General features: G+C 40.8%; 1 protein-coding gene across 17 annotated transcripts in view; it reads right to left on the bottom strand.

Annotated features, from left to right (window-relative positions):
* Nucleotides 1-20,215, bottom strand: part of LOC131683943 (uncharacterized) — a 287,688-nt gene that overhangs the window by 120,655 nt on the left and 146,818 nt on the right. For all 17 annotated transcript variants that reach the window (XR_009304600.1, XR_009304601.1, XM_058966412.1 and 14 more), the window contains one exon: nt 6,299-6,917. Coding sequence is in view for 15 of the 17 variants with exons in the window: in XM_058966412.1 (XP_058822395.1) it covers nt 6,299-6,917 (619 nt within the window). In the remaining 2 variants the exon portion in view is untranslated. The remainder of the gene's footprint in view (nt 1-6,298; nt 6,918-20,215) is intronic.

The raw sequence follows: 20,215 nt of genomic DNA, 5'->3' as shown, positions 1-20,215 counted from the left end.
TGTTACCTCCACTAAAACCACTTCAAAATACTCCCACCTGTCATACATGTACATTGTCTGCTTGTTGAAATCATATGAAATTATTGACCTGTATTCAATGCGAAGAACTCGGTAATAAAATTGTTTTACTGAATAGACTAACGAACGGGATCCCCAGGAAAATTTCCCTGAGCCCGGTGAATCGAACTTAATGCGTAAAATTTAACCATTTGAAAGAGATACTAGCAGAATTTTAAGAATATGATCATCGCGGTTATGTCCCGGACATTACCCAACCCTAGTTTTTCGCTATGTGTGATTCATTTCTGTACGCTAGGAAAAGTATTCCGATGGTTGTTTTGAGAGATTTTAACATTGATATTTCAAAGCAATAAAAAATGAAATTTGTTCATTTCATGAATGAATGTCTCAACGAGATTTGAATCCAGCGCATCCCCTATCAACGCAGAGGCCAACAACAAAGGTTCTTTTCAGAACCACCATAATTATTATAAAGAATAACTTGAAACATTCCCATAACTTGAACTTGAAACATTCCCGCATATTCCATTCGATTTGAATTACAAGTCAAATGAGTAGTCACGACACTCCGGTTATGTCCTAGACATAACCCATCTTTTTCCGTACCATAAGGTGTCGACTCTCTTCTCCAACTGCCGTTCCCAGCCCGAAACTCCTTAACGGCGAAGGCGCGTGAACGCAAACCACCTCCGCCACTACCCAAATCCCAGTGTCGTGCCAGGGTTTACCAACAGGGATCGACTGGGTGGTCTTATTCCGGCCTCAAGTTAAACCACTTAATGTAATGTTCAAATTGCGAAGGACTTTTCAAAACTATATTCGATCGTAACCGAAATTACAAAAGTTAGGCCAAATAAGGGTCGCGTTGTTTTGTTTGACCTGAAGCAAACAAACGCGGTGAGTGAGCTTGTTACGTTGGAGTACCGAGTATATGTACCTGCACGAGGTGTGGAGATTGACGGTCACCGAGCCGAGTTTGACCGTCGAAGACTTGAAGCACGGAGTGCGCGATTCCAAGAACTCCTTGTTTCAGTCAGTTAAGGTACATGAATGCGACCAATTACGTTCGGTATCGTTCGCAGATGGGATGAAGACTTATTCCTCATCAGACTTTTCCAGTACCTTTAACCGTTCATCTGTCGGTTCGCATTTCATACGTCGTACTGTGAACTGGCTTAAATGTAAAAAGTTGAGTCATACGGCCACGTATTGTGACAAATAGGTACGGTACGGTAAGTGCGGATATCATAAACAAGATGGTTGCACGAGAAATGCTGAAAAGTGTCTCTATTGTGGCCAGACTCCACATGATCTCTCAAAATCAAGTCATCTCTAAAAAAAACGTTCTAGGCGCTCTTAAGCTGTTATTGACGCCGGTTTATTGATGGTTTATCGAGAGGGACATCGATTAGCTTTCTATGGAACCCTGCTAAAAGAATGCGTAATCGAAAAATAACGAACGAAAGCGAGGACACGACGGGTTTTTGACTCCGTATGTAACGCATGACCCGAATATGTCCCTATACAATACACCCCCATCCTTCCCTGTACCCGACGTGTCGTCGGGAAACTTCGAAACGATTTCTCCGTTTTCGGTGACGGAATTCTCAGTTGTACTTCTGTCATGCAAGAATAATTCTTATAGGCCAAACAACGAAATTTAAATTATTGAAGAATCGTCTGACTCTTCAAAGAGCCGTTTGTTGAATTTGTTCAATAGGTTTCTTGTGCCGGACATTAGTTTTATTCCACGTGACAAGAGACAAGAGAGAGTGATTGCTAATGCTCTTTCCTAGTTAGGAAAACCAGCCTCCGATCACAATTCGTATCGGCCGATTGAGTCAATAATATTTCCTCAATTGATTCGCGGATCAGTGTGTTATATAACTTATACCTCGGTGAAATGCATTTTTTCTTCGTGATTTCGTGTTTTGATACTATCTACTAAAAATATCCATGTTTCCATGTCAAAATAATTAATTAATTAAGGGGAGGGTAAGGTTATTTCGGTATTTCAATATTTTGCTATAATAATATAGGACAATATTGTTCACATGTTGTGTTATTGTATGAAAATTGACTGACACTTTTTGCATAGCCAAAAACAATTTTGTAGGCGATACTTTTGCACAACAAATAGCTTTTGAATGCAAAAGACTGAAATAGACGGATCTGGAAGAGTCCTATGGACCGCACCTCAACAATATGGGTATTTTCGGAATGGACTTGACGAGTAAGTGCCAGATATTGATTTTTGGCGTCATTTTGAAAGCTAAGATGGTGACTTTTGATTTAACAAAATTCTCTATAACTCAACCAATATGGATATATTCGAGTAAGAGACAAAAGTCGATATTTGATGCCATTTTGAAATTCTAGATGGCGACTTCCGGTTCACTGAAATTCACTACGAACAAATCAATATGAATTTTTCAATTAACGTGGTATCTCTCGCATAAAAAAATCTTGGGGAACACCCAAAACATCCACGAATAGAAGATCTAGACATAAACCAGAGAAACGCAAAATATTTTTGTGTGTTGATCCAGAGGAGTGCGGTGAGAATGGAAGTGAGAGAAGGAAGAGAAGGATGTGGTGTGTGTGAAGGGGGTTTAAATTGATTCAAATTAAACACGTTAAAATTCAAGTAAACTCAACTGTTTAATTAAAACTATTTGTACTACAACTTCAACTTCCGAATATACCAATATCGATTGGGCTATAGCGAATTTCACTAAATTAGAAGTCGTCATCATGGATTTCAAAATGGCGTCAAAATCAATTTATGACACCTACTCTAGACTAGACCTAGACTATTCCGAAAGTACTCATCATGATTGGATTATAGAGAATTTCGCTTAACTGGAAGTCGCCATCTTGGATTTCAAAATGAAGTCGAAAATCAATTTCTGGCATCCACCCGTCAAGGCCATTCCAAAAATACTCAGTGTTGAGGTGGGGCCCATTAGGAGTCTTCCAGCCTGTCTCTTCCATCTTTCCGGAAGGTTTCTAAGTCTTTTGCATTCAAAAGAAATTAGAATATTTTTTGCAAAAACCGTGGTAATTGTGAAATCAGCGCAAAAGCAACTAAAAAAGGTTCTTCGCATTTAAAAGGACTTTTTAGAAAAGTTTTGCATTCAAATGAACTTTTTGCAAAAACCACGTTAATTGGAATAACCGTGTTAATCGGAAAACCCGTGGAAAAAACCTATCTCATGCCTCCACGCGAGTCTAAGTCTATTGATGACATTTGGTCCTTAGACCGGCGACGACTGGGTGCTATCAGCCTTCTGCGGATAGTAGCAGAATGAGAGGGTGCGAACAGATCTAATCGAGAAAACATTGCTGTAAAAATGAATAGTTGATCGGAAATTAGCCCCAATACGACTAATCTGACTAGTATCTATGATCACGGGTCAATACGTATTAAAAATTCGCCGCGTCTGTTTTTATGAACCTAATTTCAAGCTCCGTTATTGCTAACAAGCCCGTGCATCAGGTTAACAATCCTTTATATTTCCTTTCAGTGTTCGTTATTATCGCTCGTATACTTGTATTCCACAAACAATCCGATATGGAAAATAAGAAATACTTTCCTTGATTTATAACATCTCGCGCTATTTTTGCCTCGGTAGTTTTCAAGCCAATAAATATATCGTAGAGAAGAAGTAGCGAATTCTGTCCAAACACTGTTGCAATAAATAGTGATCCGGCCCATTACGCAGATAAGATTAGCTTTTATAGACAATACTCCCACGGTCGGCTGTGTGGAGTTCAAATGGCTTTTGTTTAGGGAACATAGTATACTCTCGGTAGCCGGCTGCCCAGAGTTTTAAAAGAACTGAAAACTAAACAAGATCTTCTCGTTTTCGAGTGATCGTGCACTCGAAGACTAACTAAACAACTACCTAATAAAATATGCTTTACAGGTCGCATCTCTTGCTTGGAGCGAATCCTAGACCTGATACCCTTCCAAACTACCAACTCCGCGACACCTATGGAAGAGTCTGATGAATCGTCGTCCTTCCGTTAAGTAGGTGGACCATCAACACTTCCTGTCTACCTTATCCTTTATCCTTCCCCGTGAACGATGGAGATGGGGGCGGCCGGCAATGATGGCTATCATGCTGTTGAGGTTTTAATATGGGTCGGATTGGTATGAATTCCTACTTACCATTTCCTAAGCAACTCTTATTACATAATCAGCAGTCAAACATGATGAAGTCAGTGTGCAATCCGCCAAAATCATCGTCACAACGCAACGCAACGCAACGCAAAACCCGTGGAAAAAACCGCGCAAGAAAAACCACGTAAAAAACCTGAGTGTACAAAGATCTTGTATCTCCGTCCCACCATTCTAATGTCATCGTATGCTTCAATGTCAGGTAACACGAGTAAAAGAAAGATGACTACCATGCCTCCAATTTCATTTTCACATAACGCCACATTTGCCAAACGATCAAGGTAGCATTGCGGAAGAAAAATTGATTTTTTCGCAGCAATCAATGTTTCAATTGATGACTGCAATGCTAAATATTCCACCTCTGTGTTTGAAGCTTTGGGAATTTGCCAACAAAATTATAATGAATTTAAAATTTAATAATGATTTTAAATAATCATTTAAATCTAATAAATTGGAAAGCTCGTTCATTTGAAACGTGCGAAGATGAATTTTAAACTTCTTGAGGGTACATAATGTGCATATAGCCGTTGTGATCGAAACTTTTTTAAAACCAAATATTAATTTAAAAGTAACTCTAATTGTGTTATTCATCGACCTGATCGAATTGTTGGATCCGGCGGAGGAATTGCAATCGCGTTATGCTGCCAAAGTGATCGAGAGTTTGGGTATCAAAGTTGAAACCGATCTTTGGTATCATTTGATTGCTGCAGCAGATTTGCCATTTCAATGCACTGGCGAGTAAACTAATTTTTTAAAAGGCACTTAAAAAACTTACAAGAAGTCGGTCAAAATTCTTTATAATCGGTGATATTAACGCTAAACACCGGCCCTTGAATAATGCTCAAAGCGATTCCAACGGAAAACTACTTTTCAATGATTGCTCTGCTGGTTATTATTTAGCTTTTTTTTATCAAATGGACCAACGTGCTATTCGTCTGTAAGGAATCCATCAACAATTGATTTAGTTTTGACAGATCAAAGTCACATTTGTACCGAGTTAATTACATATGCTGACTTTGATTCTGATCACTTTCCAGTAACTTTTTCACTTTCTCAAAATGCTAGAAATTTATCAGTACCAAAACACAGATAATACTGAACACTCCTTTTATTGATGACAATCCTCGATTTCTGATTCGCTTGAGCAATGTTCGAATACGTCAATATAAACGTTGCCGTGATCCTACTATGGAATTTATCAAACAGGGTGCACAAAAAGAAAAATTCTAAACTTTTCCGAACATTTTCTAAGGTTTTTAAGAAACTTCAGAAACCAATTCCAGCTTTGAAGGAAGATGACAACATACTTCTTACAAACGAAAAAAGTAGCTCGAAGACTTGCTCAGCAGCAAGCATTTTTTCTAGAATCTGTACCATACAATAATAGTTTCATTCAATCGAATTTATGCACGAGAAAAATACTTGCTAGCGCAAGTTAATGTACAAACGCTCGAGCCCTTCGCGATCATCCACGCACAACTACGCCTGCAATCTCGCTAATATGAAAAAAAACTCCGGTGATTAAGTGAACGTTTTAGCACTGATAAATTTACAAACTCAGGCTGAAGACGCCTGTGTTCGTGAGATCGCATCCGGAACCGATGGATCACTAAAAATGACGCTTATATCCACTAGACAATACGTTGAAATGGAAGAACTTACTCTCTTCTATCATCTGAGCAGTACACCGAAAATTAAGTATCAGATTCACGTTCCGCGTGCGATCATCCAAGAACTCACACGAATATGCGAATGGACACACGTTTTTAAAATCGATTTTATACATGATGGCACACGCGTCACACAAACGCCCACGCGATCGAACACGTTAACGCACAAACGCTCGAGCACCTCGCGATGATACACGCGATAGCGAAGTCCCTATGCGCACACATATCTGAACCGTACAATATATGTCACATTCAGAATCACGGCCCACTGTAATTAGCCTTAAGCATTGTTTTAGTGGGTGACATTTCCCGTCTACAGTTCCTATAGGAATAAAAACTTAAACTTAAACTTTCCCAAATTGCTCCAAATTAACGATCTCAATTATCCCCTAAAAATAAATTCAAGTACAGTCTCCAAACTTACCTAAAATATGCAGTTCTGTTGCGTTGATCGCTGTCACCTAAACTAAAGCCACTTCCTTCACCCCTACCGCCGCTAATGCTATCACGAAGTTCACTGTACACGCTACGCCCACCTTCCTCCCGGGTCACACTCCAGTTCATCACCATCCGGTTGCTGAACATGAGCTCCTGCTTCCACACGTTACCGGGACAATCGCTCGGCTGAAAGGTACCTTCGAACTCTTCCGAATCAGCTCCATCCCCTTCCTCGAAATATGCCTCCACATTCGGTTGGATTGAATTCCACCGAACCGCATCCTGTTCCCACGAGCTTTGCTTGCCAGCAGCCGATTTCGGAACGTTCGAGCTCACCTTCTCCCGATGGTGGTGCTGGTGGTGGTGGTGACCGCTAACCCAATCCGCTTCCAGATCATCGATCCAGGTGTTCGTTTTGATGTTAACCCGCAGCCCGTCGGTTGGATGGGTCACCGAGTTGGATTGTTGATTGCTATCTAAAAAGTTACCCACCGCTCGACTGCGGCTGCGACGAAGGTCATCCCGAACAGTGGACGGTGGAGCTCCCTCCAGCGATTCGATGTAGAAATCACGAATTTCCGACTGCTCCGGCCGGCGGACTTCAACTGTGAAAAAGAGGGAAAAGGGGAAAATAAATTATTGAATTAATTCAGTCCGTGTTAAACACTCTTTTTAATGGTGCTAAATTTTAGGTTATGAATTCAGAGTGAAAGTATGCGACAGTTGGTTTAGGACGGTCTGTCAAGATAAGGGTTCCCCGTTTCCACACCCGCGAGGGACAGCACGTGCATCGATAAAGGTCAGCTTGTGGGAGGTTGAACCGCTATTGGCGGTTCACTGGCGATTAGCTTCAGTTTTCTATGATGTTGGTAAAAATGTCAAAGGTCGCTCGCTTGTCGTCGAAAGAAAACCCGGAACTGGGGTAAAGCTACGAAATTGCTGTGCAAGCAACAGGACCAGCTTCATGCGACCGACCATTGTTCTACGTTCGTGTTCGTAGAGGAATTCATGAATAAAAGCAGCAAGGCGCATTTGAAATTTACGTGAATCGGTTGGCTCATAACGTGCTGGTGAGTTCGTGATAGGGGAGAGTTATTTCACGATTTGTTCCTCTCTCTCTCTCTGTCTCGCACATAGGTACAGATATATGCTAGCATTGCGGTCTGGTAAAAGTTGAAACGAAAATAGAAGAATTGTTGCATTTGGCCTCATGGAAAATTATATTATTTTCGGGCCATAACTATAAATGTTGAATGTAGTTAGGCTACTGCAAATGAATTACACCTCAATCAGATAATATTGCAGACACGCGATCTGAACATCAGAGGATACAATCATAGCGTATGCGATTCGGGGAAAGCCCCACAAACTGCATTGCACAATACTGACGTAGTTATTTTCTGGTCGGCGCTCTGTCGAATGAGTTTTGCAAATTTTCCGAATAACGAGCAAACATTTAAAAAATGTTAGGTTATGTTCGATGAAACGTGACAGCAATTGAACGATACGAAATGGATGGTTTACTGCAGTGATACCACTTATTTTCAAGTTGAAAATTTACGTATAATGCCACAAATGAGGCACACAAACAAATTAATGACAGGTAGTCGATTAACAATATAATAAATGTACTCGCTATCGCGCCAGTCTTGTTTCACATACCATCGAAATGTCGTGAATGTGTACGTTTCCGCTGACTACAAATTGCTCCGTTAGCCGACATTTATTTATTTACTGTTTTTCTCGTTTACTAGTAACCACAAAACATAAGTTTAATTGACGTCATTGACATACAGAAATAAAACTGCATTTACTGCCGCGAACAGCGACAAGTAGGAACAAAATAAATTTTTGGGCATCCGTTATTTTTCCATTCATACACTGCATTTGGAATGATATCATCACCAAACAGGTATTCTTAGTTTACAAATGACATTTGTACATATATTGCATTCAAAATTCAATATAGGTGGAAGAGTTAAGAAAATGCACGCGGAATGTATGTTTTCAAAAATTTTATCTTCAAACTTCCATATAACCCTGTAAGGACAATATTTTTGTGAGATACCCAAGAATTTCCTTAATTATAGTGTATATGTTGTAGTAAAGAATTGAATTAAATTGGAGTTGTTTTCGATTTTTGGTAACATGTCTTCCCATAGTGCAACGTTTCGAAGGTATATTCCTTCATCTTCAGGGGAATGCAGGGTTTGAACATAAATTAGTTATGGTTTTCTCATAAAACTCATTTTGCAGATTTTCTCAGAACCAAATTTCTTCTCTTAAAATAATTAAAAAATTAATAAAATAATAAATAACAAAAATTAATAACATAGAGATGATAATTTAAACGAATAAATGGGATCGTTCATGGCCACAGCAAATTAATTACGAACATTATTTTTTTAGGATTCGTTTCAAAACCTCGTTTTTAATCTTAGTCACCGTAACAGCGTTTTTGTAAAAAAAAGATTCAAGAAGGGTTGCTTTCGTAATGTATCAGAACTGCTCAAATTACGAAACTTTGCTCAATAATTTTATTTTGACTTACAGTAGTCATAGGATGGTTTTATCGGCACCCCGTTGGAATACATTTTAAGTACTTTTCTTATAGCTCTACAAGCAAATTTGGCGGCTCCCACAAAAAACCACAAAAAACTGAAAACCGTCACCATAAGAGTGTCATTTGAAAGGGGTGCACAGTAGATAACCGACATTGATGATTGACGCCATTTTCAAATTCAAGCTTTCGGCTACCGTAATTTATTAAAATATCGTATGAAATTGGGTGCATTTAACAGAGGGATGTGAGTAAATATCGGGAATCGATGCTTGAAACTATTTTAAAATTTTGGTTATCATGCAACACTAAAAAACCGTATGAAAATGTTTGAAATGGGAAAGTAAATAAACGAGGGAAAATGAAATACCTCTAAATTGTCTTTGGTATACGAGTGACCAAATTCAACTACTGATAATTTGTTTGGCACCATAATAACTAAAGACATTGGGAAATTGGCATGGAACCAAATATAATAGTAAAATTCCTCGAACAAATAACTAGCAACATCATTTTAGCGTTTCCAACAGCATGTTTCGAGTTCTCACTGAATCAGCTGTGCGCACTCGTACACCTTTCAATCTGTGGGCAACTTCCGCTGGAGATCTATTGGAGCTAATTTCCAAAAGCAATTATAATGAAACCGTTCGTGAAAATCGTATTCTAATCAACGTTATTTTGAATGATTTTTTGGTGTATTTTTGGGTACAGAAATTATTTCCGCATGCTACGATCGTCTTTTCGGGTAATATATTGTTGCTCTATTGGATCGAATTATATTTATTTCTGTTTGGACCATTCATCTCTTGTATCTTTGACATCATTTTTAGCTCTGTATTGTGGCAACCGGAAATCCTAATCTTATATTTCAAAATGGCGTCAATCACCAATTTTCGTTAGCTACCGTTCATCACCTTTCAAATGAAAAGTTTTTCTTTTTTGTAATTATCTACTACTCCTCTTTTTTGGTATCCGACTACAGAGAATTCCTTCTGCGTCATCTTAGCAAAAAATATTTAAGCTCTTTTGATTTAAGATACTGGCCAAGCATGCCGAGCATCCCCGGAGACTTTCATATTGCATAAATTATCCAAAGTGGTCAATTTTGGGAATTGGGTAATTGGGTGGTCTGTTCTAAATCCGAACAGAACATTTAGTTTTCCAGCAATCTAAAACAGCATCCTTGTGTATATGGAAGATTATACCACAAATGATGTGAATACTACTCGCAGTGGTTCATCTCCTACCAAAAAAGGAAGATGATAAAAGAAAGGTACGACTACATGATTTGGCACCGCCTACTACCCATGAACCAATTGGAAAATTGATGTCGCAGTATGGAGTAGTAGGATCCGGTACGCCTGATACTTAGAGTGACTTCTTCCCAGGTCAGGCCCGTGCGTAGAATTCTCAAGGGGTGGAGAGAATTGGCTCCGTTTTGTGAGTTAGCGTCTAGTCTTGGCACTAAGTTAATGTCGGATTCCGATGGGACAATCAGGAATTAGTGGCAACTGGCTCAAATGGGACGTTTCTAATGTTCATCGGAGATTTGTATCTTGCCAAGTTTGTCTTTTTACCATTTCCCGGATGGGAAGGATTGGGGAAGTGATAAGGTTTGGGGTAAGGAAAATAACGACACAGAACAATTAAAACAGAACAACCCCGGGAGGGTGCTGAACGTGCTCTGCAGGTACTACAATAGCAGGAATAAAACTTCCAACTCCCAGAGGGATTCAGAATTTTTATTTAAACAGAGAGCGGATATATCAAAACCCCCGAGGGAATATTGAGATAACAGAGTGACAACACCCCCGAAGAGATTTTGTCGTTCAAATACGACTTAAACTAAAGCTCTTTACCACACTGGGTTATCAGTAGCTCTCTGTACATAGGTTCATCTATGTATGGAGAACAAAAAATTCGGATATGCAATTGCATTACTGCAGGGCAGTTACATATCAACTGATATGAAGTTCCGTAATCGAATTCACAAAGATCACACGAATAATACTCAGCACGCTGAATAGCAGCCATGCGATAATTGGGTTTGCAATGTCCAATCAGTTCCCTAACTAGAATACTCCGATTGTGTTTGGGAAAATGCAGCAAATTCTTTGACATTTTTGGGCTCACATCCGGCAGAAAAGTCTTTGTTTGAACGTAAGTTTGCAAGCTACGCCAATGGTTTGCATGTTCGGATCCAGCCCAAGAGCGAATCTTATGCTTTATCCAACTTATTGAAAGTGGCAAAACTGGTTCTGGACCAATGAAGTCAGTCGCAGCGCCCGCTTTAACCAATTCGTCCACCCAATTATTTCCAGTAATGCCGGAATGACCATAGAAGGTAGATAGCATTTGAAAAGCTATATTTCTTCGATTTAAGTTCGACATGCGATTACTAATTTCGATCTCGCGAATTCCCTGTTAAAGTGCTGATTGTACGCCACACAGAATCGCAAATATTTCTGCTTGGAATACGGTACAGTATCTACCAAGCGAATGAGATTGGTTTAATCTCATTTCATGACAATAGACACCAGCACGGGCTCGGTCCTCCACGAAGAACCGTCAGTATAACAAACTACGTATTCTTCAAGTTGTCGCTCCATCCGGCCAGACAGCCATTCCTCGCAACGAGGAATTCTCACGCTGAACGTTTTAAAAGGAAAACTACATGTGAGTGTAAGGTCACTGGGAGCAAGTGTATATTCATCCCAAGTAACCATTTGGGGTCACAGTCTTGTATGGCTAGTTGCACGATCTTTGTTGCACGGTGGTAGTGGACTTCCCCTGCTGATATGCATGTTGCATTGCATGCAGCGGGTGCTCGCCCAAGCTAACACCCCGAATGTGAAGGTCGATTAAACGTTCCACCGATTTGAGAATACAAAAGGTCAGACTGATCGATCCAAGCTCTTTGCCTCCTCATAAGTGACGCAGCCACCTTTGGGAATGAATTTTACAGTTATTTCCCGTCACACTAATGTAGGGTGTCCTGTTACAAGACCACAAGTAAGAATTTTTTTCAAAATATGCTTGAAGTGTTCATCCTCTTTGTTGTAGAACTGGAATGATTCTATCTTTTCTCGGAAACTTTTTTGGAGCAAATGTTTCAATCGCCCATTTCATCGATTCGGTTTTTATAATTCTGCAAGCAAATGCCCAAGAATCAGAACTACTGGAAAAGAACTCAGGGGCAGTCGTCAGTGATGGCTCCGCGCATTCTGGAAAGTGTGTGTCAAAGAGGCAGTTGAGTACTACATCTTCGTCAGACGAGAATTCAACCGTTAGCAGTTTTAATCGAACTGATAGGACAGTCTTTCGATTGCTAAAGTAACTTATTTAATCTGCTGGTCTCGTTGAGACATTTGTGCAGAGGCCTTTCCAACCACTTCGCTCAGAAGATCGAAGGTCATTTTTTCAGCATGCTTTGCGAGCCAACTTAAATGTCTCCGACTCGTCCCTGCGTATGCGATTCCAAGCTCTTCTACTTTTTGAGTCGAACAAGTTCGTTATTGCTCCAAGGTGTTCCTCTAGAAGCACGCATAACTCGAATCGGACTAGCCTCTTGGTATGCTGCTACTATGAGTGAGTTTGTTTTATTCACGACCTCATCCCAATCACGTGAAGATTCAATCGCCGGAAAATACCCCTGAAACTTAGTCGCCAAGCCCTCTTTGTAACTTAAGTTCGTATATTTGGGATTACATTAGGTGACGCGAGACGTTTAAATGATCAAAGACGATGAACTTGTGATCAGATAACAACGGTTCGAGGTCGTTTGGTGCGGACCAGTTTACCAACTCATGCGTGATACTGTCAGAGCAGAGAGTTACATCTAATACCTGTTGTCTGCCAGCTCGTGCAAATGTTGGACGATTTCCTACATTAAGTATGTGCAGATTTTTACTGCTTAAATATTCCAACAATTCAGTTCCTCTCAAATTGATATCTGAGCTGCCCCAAATTATGTGGTGGGCTTTTGCATCACTGCCCATTATGAGTGGAAACCCATATCTGCCACATTGTGATTCAACCCTTTTGAAACCATCAGAAGGTGATGATTCATTATACGGCAAATATGGTGAACAATATTGTCATATTGACTGTTACAGCACAAATATCACGAATTGTGAGGTTGGATAGACAATATGCGTCAATAGCACTATTCACAAGTTTACATGCACGAGGCATTTCACGTGGATTTGACATGCCATTTTTGTTGAAAGCTGCGAAGACGGGGTTAAGTAGCTTTCCAATATAGAAGTTTCCTTCATGGAAATACGGTTGTTAAACCAAACCTATGGAAACTTTTCCTTCCTGCAAAAGACGGGACAGATTCATAGTTGCTGTACGTTTATGCTGAATATTAATTTGTGCTACTCTAACTGTGGTCGATCAGAGTGTTGCACATTTTATCACTAGCATTTATAGTACAGCCACTAGAAGATATCAAACACGTTGGTTTATAATAGCCTATAGCGAACCCGGAAATGGGTATTAGGAACATGACTACCATTTGAACGTCACGATTTGCGAAGAAACAAACGTCCACTGCGTTAGAGATTCGCTTAACACAGCTAGAGTAATTACCCACGACACTCCGTGCGCGACTGCCATATTTTAGTCCTGCCTGCCATTCAGTCCTTGACACAGAAAAAAAAAATTCGGCTCGAGGACTCCTGTTTTTAGTAATCTTTTATGGCATGGGAACAGGAACCCAATGAATCAATGTTTGGCTGAGATACTTCAACCCCCCGGATTCTACACGGCCTCTAGGCTGGTGTTGTCCACTTAGACATTAGACTGTTATTAGACTGTTATCAACCTCCTAGTTGACTACAGTCACATCCATTAACCTTTGAATTAAATTATCTGCAAAAATTGATTTGAGCCTACCAGCCCTCTCCTCTTAAAATTATTAAAAACGCTATGAAAGGTTACAAACGCTGAAGCTTGAGCTTATGCGTTCATCCCTAGTTGCTACTCCGTTATTTAGTGGGACTAGCTGAAATTGCACTGTGAATCCATAGATGATAATGCCTGGTAGCATCCTTCAATGTACAACTCCTGATAATCCCAAATCGCGGTCATTCTTTTTCTGTCTATTTTCCATTGGACATGTTACATGAAAAAAGGAAAGCACGACTCACGTTAAAACAAGGAATATATGTAAATTCCATCAACGGTTGGTTTTCTGGTACCATCTGCCGATAGGCTTTGAGGGCAGACTTCAATATGCTTCCCCATAGCTTTATTCACTACCAAAGTCTGGCAGTGTCTGAGCTAGCTAATGAGATGCAAACAATGATAATAATATCTTAAGCCTGAATGCGATCCAGTGGAGCTAAAAATAGATAATGAGAGCAGGGATGTCAGGTACTGCACAGATTAATCTGTGTTTTACAAATGTTCAATGCTCTACGGAAGTTTTTGAAACTGTACAAATTTCCATAGTTTCCTGTTTTGATGCACAGATTACCACAGATTTCTCAATTTTAGACTTCGCGCTCAATTTTTGCCTTCAGCAAAAATTAAAAAAATAGGTCGCCACTTCTTGTATTGAGACAAATTTGCACGTTTTCACAGATTTGCACAGATTTTTACATAGGCTGCGCACAGATTTAAAAAAAAATATAACTTGGCTTCCCTGAACGAGAGAGATCTACCTGAGAGGAGCCAGTGACGGTTTGCTTATTGGAGACATTGGAGGTTGGGGATGTGGTGGTGATTACAATACTGTTGAGAATCTGACATAATCACAGTTCCTCGATTGTGGAGTGGTTAACGCACCCAACTAGAGACTGGAAGATCGCAGGTTCAGTTCCTGTTTGAGAGCATTTCTTTTCTCAGTGTGTCCAATTAAATTATAAATTGTTACCGTTCCGGTAATTTTTTCGCTATTTTCCATTGTACACGTTCCTAAAAACCATTGGACATGTTCCTAAAATCTTAAGTTTTTATTGATTAATACCAGCGTCGGTCAGGCTTGAATGTAGATCGCAACAGGAAGGGAAGGAATGTTAGTCCTACATTGGTTTTTGCTAGAGGCCGTATATACTACTGCGCACTCCACAAGTGTCACAGGTAGAATGAGATTGTTAGGAAGGAAAATTCAACATTATTTTTTTTTATTTTCCTTATCTTCGGTATACACCGTACAGACACATCTTAAAACTATATATTTCTTATTAATATCTTATATCTATGCTTGGAAACGTTAAAATCATACACTGAAGAAGCTTCGTTAGATCTGCGACAAGATCTTTCCAGTGGATTATTTTGTCCATATGAAGTACGGTGTCTAAGGATCCACAACAGAGTGGCCTTACGGAGAACACGAGGAAGCGCATACAAATTAACGCCCGAGAGAAGATCGGGACTGTCGATATTACCTGACAGCAAGTCGAAAACAGAAACTCTTTGCAGGAAGATACGGCGAGTCGCCAGAGTCTGCAGACCGAGTAGCATACATCTATCGGCATAAGGAGGCAACACAACTGGATCATTCCATGGAAGTTTCCTGAGGGCGAATCGCACAAAACATCTTTGTATACGCTCTAGTCGGTCAATTTGAACGGCATGGTATGGTGCCCACACTTGCACAGCATACTCCAGAACACTTCTGATCAGGGCCAGTAGTGCGTAGAAATCATCGAAGTCCGCCGTGTTCCGCTTTAAGAAGCCCAGCATTCCGAAAGCCTTAGTAGTTGTCGCGGTGATATGGTCGGAAAAGCTCAACTTCCTATCGAAGAGCACTCCCAAGTCTCGGATCGAGTCGACGCTTTCAATTGTTCTTCCTTTTAGGCTGTATTCATAACGTCCTGGAGCAAGCAAGCGTCCGAAACTGATTGCTTTGCATTTATTAACGTTGACTTCCATTCCGTTAAGCGTACACCATTCTTGAATAGTACAGATATCTTCTTGAAGCACTACGGCGTCAAGTGCAGAAGCGATAGTTCGGAAGATTTTGAGATCGTCCGCGTACAGCAATTTCCCATACTTGATCCGACTACAGATATCGTTAATAAACAGAATAAAAATAAGCGGGCCCAGATGACTGCCTTGCGGGACACCTGTGGGTGTTCTGAATGTGCTTGAGCGCGTGTTTTTTATACTCACGAATGCCGAGCGATCGGAAAGATACGACTGCAACCAGTTAGTCAACCAGGTGGGAAATCCCAAACGCTTTAATTTCAAGATTGCGATGTTGTGCGGTACTTTGTCAAAAGCTTTTGAGAAATCGACGTAAATTGCGTCCACCTGATGACGCTTCTCGACGGCGGGAAACAACTTAGAAGTGTAAGCTGTCAGGTTAGAAGTTGTTGATCGTTTTGTGACAAACCCGTGTCGATACTCCGAGATATTGTGGGATGCAGCTGCATACGTGATGTTGTAGACCAGCTTTTCGAGAACTTTGGAGAGACAGTTTAATAATGAGATACCTCTGTAATTTTCGACGTTGTGAATATTTCCAGCCTTGTGAATGGGAACGATAGCAGCTTCTTTCCAGGCGATAGGAAAAATGCCTTCAGCGAGAGAGCGATTGAAAATGATGCACACTGGAAGAGACAGCACGTGGGCGCAGCTTTTTATAAATTGGGGCGAGAGATGATCGGGGCCAGGCCCTTTCGACGAATCAACAGCAGTCAGAGCCTTCAAGACGTTAGCTCGGCTTACAGTGGGACGGGGGAGATTTATGTTGTACGATGGTAATGTTTCCAAATACTCTTCCGAAGGGACGGTATAGTCGCTTCTAAACACTCCGCGAAAGAAATCAGCAAACAAATATACGGTATCAGCTGGAGATTGCGCGCTTGCGTTTCCAAGGAAAACGTCAGTGGGAGTACTACCAGATCGTTTTCTGCTGCTAACGAATTTCCAAAATGTTGCGGGGTGATCGCGAAGGCTATTTTGCACATGATTCAAATAGTCACGAAAAGCGGAATTCCGGGCCGTTTCGTATTGCAGTAAATAACGCTTGCGTTGTTTTCGCAGGGCATTACGCAAACGGCGAATCTCAGCGTTCCACCATGGAAATTTGAAATCCACCCTCCTGTTGACTCGTTTCAGTGGAACCTTTAGGCGGAGTATGTCATGTACTTTGCCATAAAACAGTGCGACTGCTTCGTCAAGCTCATTACAACACATTAAGTCGGTCCAGTCGCCAGTGGCAATCAGTGCGGAGATTTCGTCAAAGTTGCAACGGTTAAAGTCAAAATCAAGCTCGACAATCGAATGAAATGAATCATCTCCAGTGTTGGTACGTACATCTAGCCGCAGGACAAACGGTTTGTGGTGAGGATCGACTTTGAGAATAGCAGTCGGAGGTTCAAGCAGCTCTACGATATCCGTGTTTACGAATGCAAGATCGAGGATCCTCCCGTTCACATTCGTCAATGAGCAGATCTGGTACAGACCGCCTGCAACCATAGACTCCGTTACAGCTATTTCTTGTTCCGAAGAGGCATTAATAGGTAGGTAACACTTTAGATCATTATCGAGCGACTACTGAAGGCGTGGAAGATTGTAGTCTCCAAAGACGAGAACAGTGTCGGTGCTGCCAGCATTGTCTAGAATTGTTTGAACGGCATAAGCGTGCGCATGATACAACTCTGGATCGCTATTTGGCCTGAGATAAACACAGCTAATATATACAGATTGATTTGGGAGTGCGATACGCACGGCGATTTGCTTTAGGCGTTCAATTCCAGACAAGCTTAGCTGCGAGCCTATGAGGTTGTTCTTTACCGCTATTAGGACGCCACCGCCTCGACGCAGATGACTGGTTGTTGAGTTGCGGTCGCAGCGATATATTACGTAGTTCGACAAGAGCTCAGCGTTTAATATGTCTTCGCGCAGCCAGGTTTCCGTAAGGACAATGACGTCGTTGTCACTATAAGAAAGCGCTAGGTGGAATTCTTGTGTTTTTGTTCTCATTCCTCGCACGTTCTGGTAGTAAACGGAAAGAAACTGCTCGGAATGTGCGGCAACTTCGGGAACAGTCAATACAGGTTGTGGAACAGGCGATGTAACTAGTTGGGAGGAGGGCGAAGAGCAAAATACTGGAGTTTGCGCGCGATTCAAGTTTTTGGGAGCTTCTGGGCGCTCGGCCACCAGAGCAATGGCGCTCATGGCGTAACCTATTACATTTACGACAACTTCGACTACTGTTCTTGAGGCTCTTCCAAATATCAAACCTCTACATATACACCAGAAACGCACTACATATCATGTACATAGAAACTGCAGGTTACTAATCTTTGGAACAGTAACCATGTTGATCTTGCTACCAATCATGCACGATTATGGAAACAAATGGTTACATAGGGTGAAGATATTATGGCCTCGAGCGATATTGCACTCACATGTAGTTTTCCTTACAGGACATTCCACGTGAAGATTCTCTTTCTCGAGAGGATGGGGAGATAACGACAAACGCAAGTGGCCTGCTACACTGACGGCTCTCCAATGGACGGACGTGTTGGTGCTGGTGTGTACTGTCATGAAATGAAATTGGAACAACCTCATTCGCTAGGTAGATACTATATCGGATTCCAAGCAAAAAACTGCGGTGTACAAATGGTTTTTCAACAGAGTTTGGCTGGTAAATTAAGAAACTTCTATTCCGATAGTCAAGCCGCAATCAAGGTCGGACAAATCACAAAATTGTGCATTAAGAGTAGGCGCAAAAATTGACTGTTGATTCCGGGTCTGCTTTGCTAGCTATGTAAGGTTATAAGCGCTAAAACGCAAGAGTATTTGTAGTGTGAGTATTACCGTCTTAAGATAAATTCCAGTTTCAGATAAGCTATGTAGAATGGTATCTATTTCTTCTCTCCTAAGGATGGACAGAGGATAGAAAACCGCTTGAGAAGTGTTTAATATTCCACTTGTTAACTTTTGTCATTTGCCGTCCACCACGCACCAACGACTTCTTCTCACACTACACTCACGTTCAGACCATATCTCACGAAGAACTTAATCATTCACCCTCGATACAAAGCCATTATTTCCACTCTAGTATGCCGCTGCGCTAGAACCAATAAACGCATGACTGGGCTGAAATTGTGTGGCGACTCTTGGCGAACAGCAATAAGTAAGAAAAGGTCCAGACCGAGCATGAAATAAGCTTGTCATCTTTACATATAATATTTTTTTTGCTGTTGTTGTTCCTCCTTCCCAATCATGCACGTTCTGCTCACCACCCACTTGAGACAAGAGCACGTCCTCCTACTATCCGGCAATATCCGGAGGATGTTTCGCTTATGGCACTTGGGTTACATGGTCAACGGACATCGTTACAAATGTGTACATGTCATTGTGGGTGGGTGGATGTCCCCCGACATGTTCGGTCGGGGTGTAAGATATTGTAGCCAACGTAAGTCCGATACATCAATTCCGCATATAGATAGGTATGAGTAAGTAGGAGAGCAATTCGCTTGAAAGTTCGTAATTCTTTGGGATTCATCGTACTACTTATCTAAATATATTTATCCCCCCCACATCAAAGATACGCATGGGGATAAAAGGTTGAAGTCCATGTGGACTGTCACAAAAAAAAAACTTTCCGACAACTTGGTGTGAAATCCCATCCGGCATTTCCCAGGTCCAACAAAAAAAAAGCTGTAGATAATTCACGGCTCCTAAAATCAATAGCCATCCGTTCCGACTAATGGTATCTAGATTTTATCACGTGCTCTGAAACCAACCGGCGGAGGAGAGCGCTAGGAAAAGTTGTTTTTTTTGTTCCTACTTCTTCCAACTAGCTAGCTACCAGTCCAGTATAGTAGTGTGATCTCGATAATACTTTTCCGCTAAAACTTTTTTTCTCCTCGGCTTCTTATTGTTCGGCTATAGCATTGTTGGCTCCGCAGCTGGAAATGAATACCTGGCAGGAGCCGGATAAAAAATCAACCGTATCTCTTGAGAATGTCCCGCATGAAATCGCTAAAGTTTTTGATTGAATTTATTGCTTAATCAGATCGGAATAATTCATCGTTACGGTTTTATTTAAAATGTTCAATTCAATTAGTTTTTAATTTTATCAGGCGCTAAAAATAGCTTGGGTTAATGGTTTCGTTTTAATTGCTTTTCAATTGCTACATTTATTGGTATATAATTTGAAGTACTTCGATCCTCTAAGTGATTCTTTAATTCAACAACAAGCTTGTTGTTGTGTTTTGCAACAAATAGCTAAGTATGAGAAAAAATAACAGAGAAAGAAAAATAGTTACACCGCCATGGCCCAACTGTAATTTTCTCTGCCATATTTCCCTATTGTCCAAGGGATCCTTGAATAGTTCCCGTCCTGGCACGGATCAGTTCAACAACAAAAGATGA

Source organism: Topomyia yanbarensis, chromosome 1 (assembly GCF_030247195.1).
Source record: "Topomyia yanbarensis strain Yona2022 chromosome 1, ASM3024719v1, whole genome shotgun sequence".
In the NCBI taxonomy this organism is placed as follows: Eukaryota; Metazoa; Arthropoda; class Insecta; order Diptera; family Culicidae; genus Topomyia; species Topomyia yanbarensis.
Note: the sequence above shows the minus strand (reverse complement) of the source record. Positions and strands in the feature narration are given on the sequence as shown.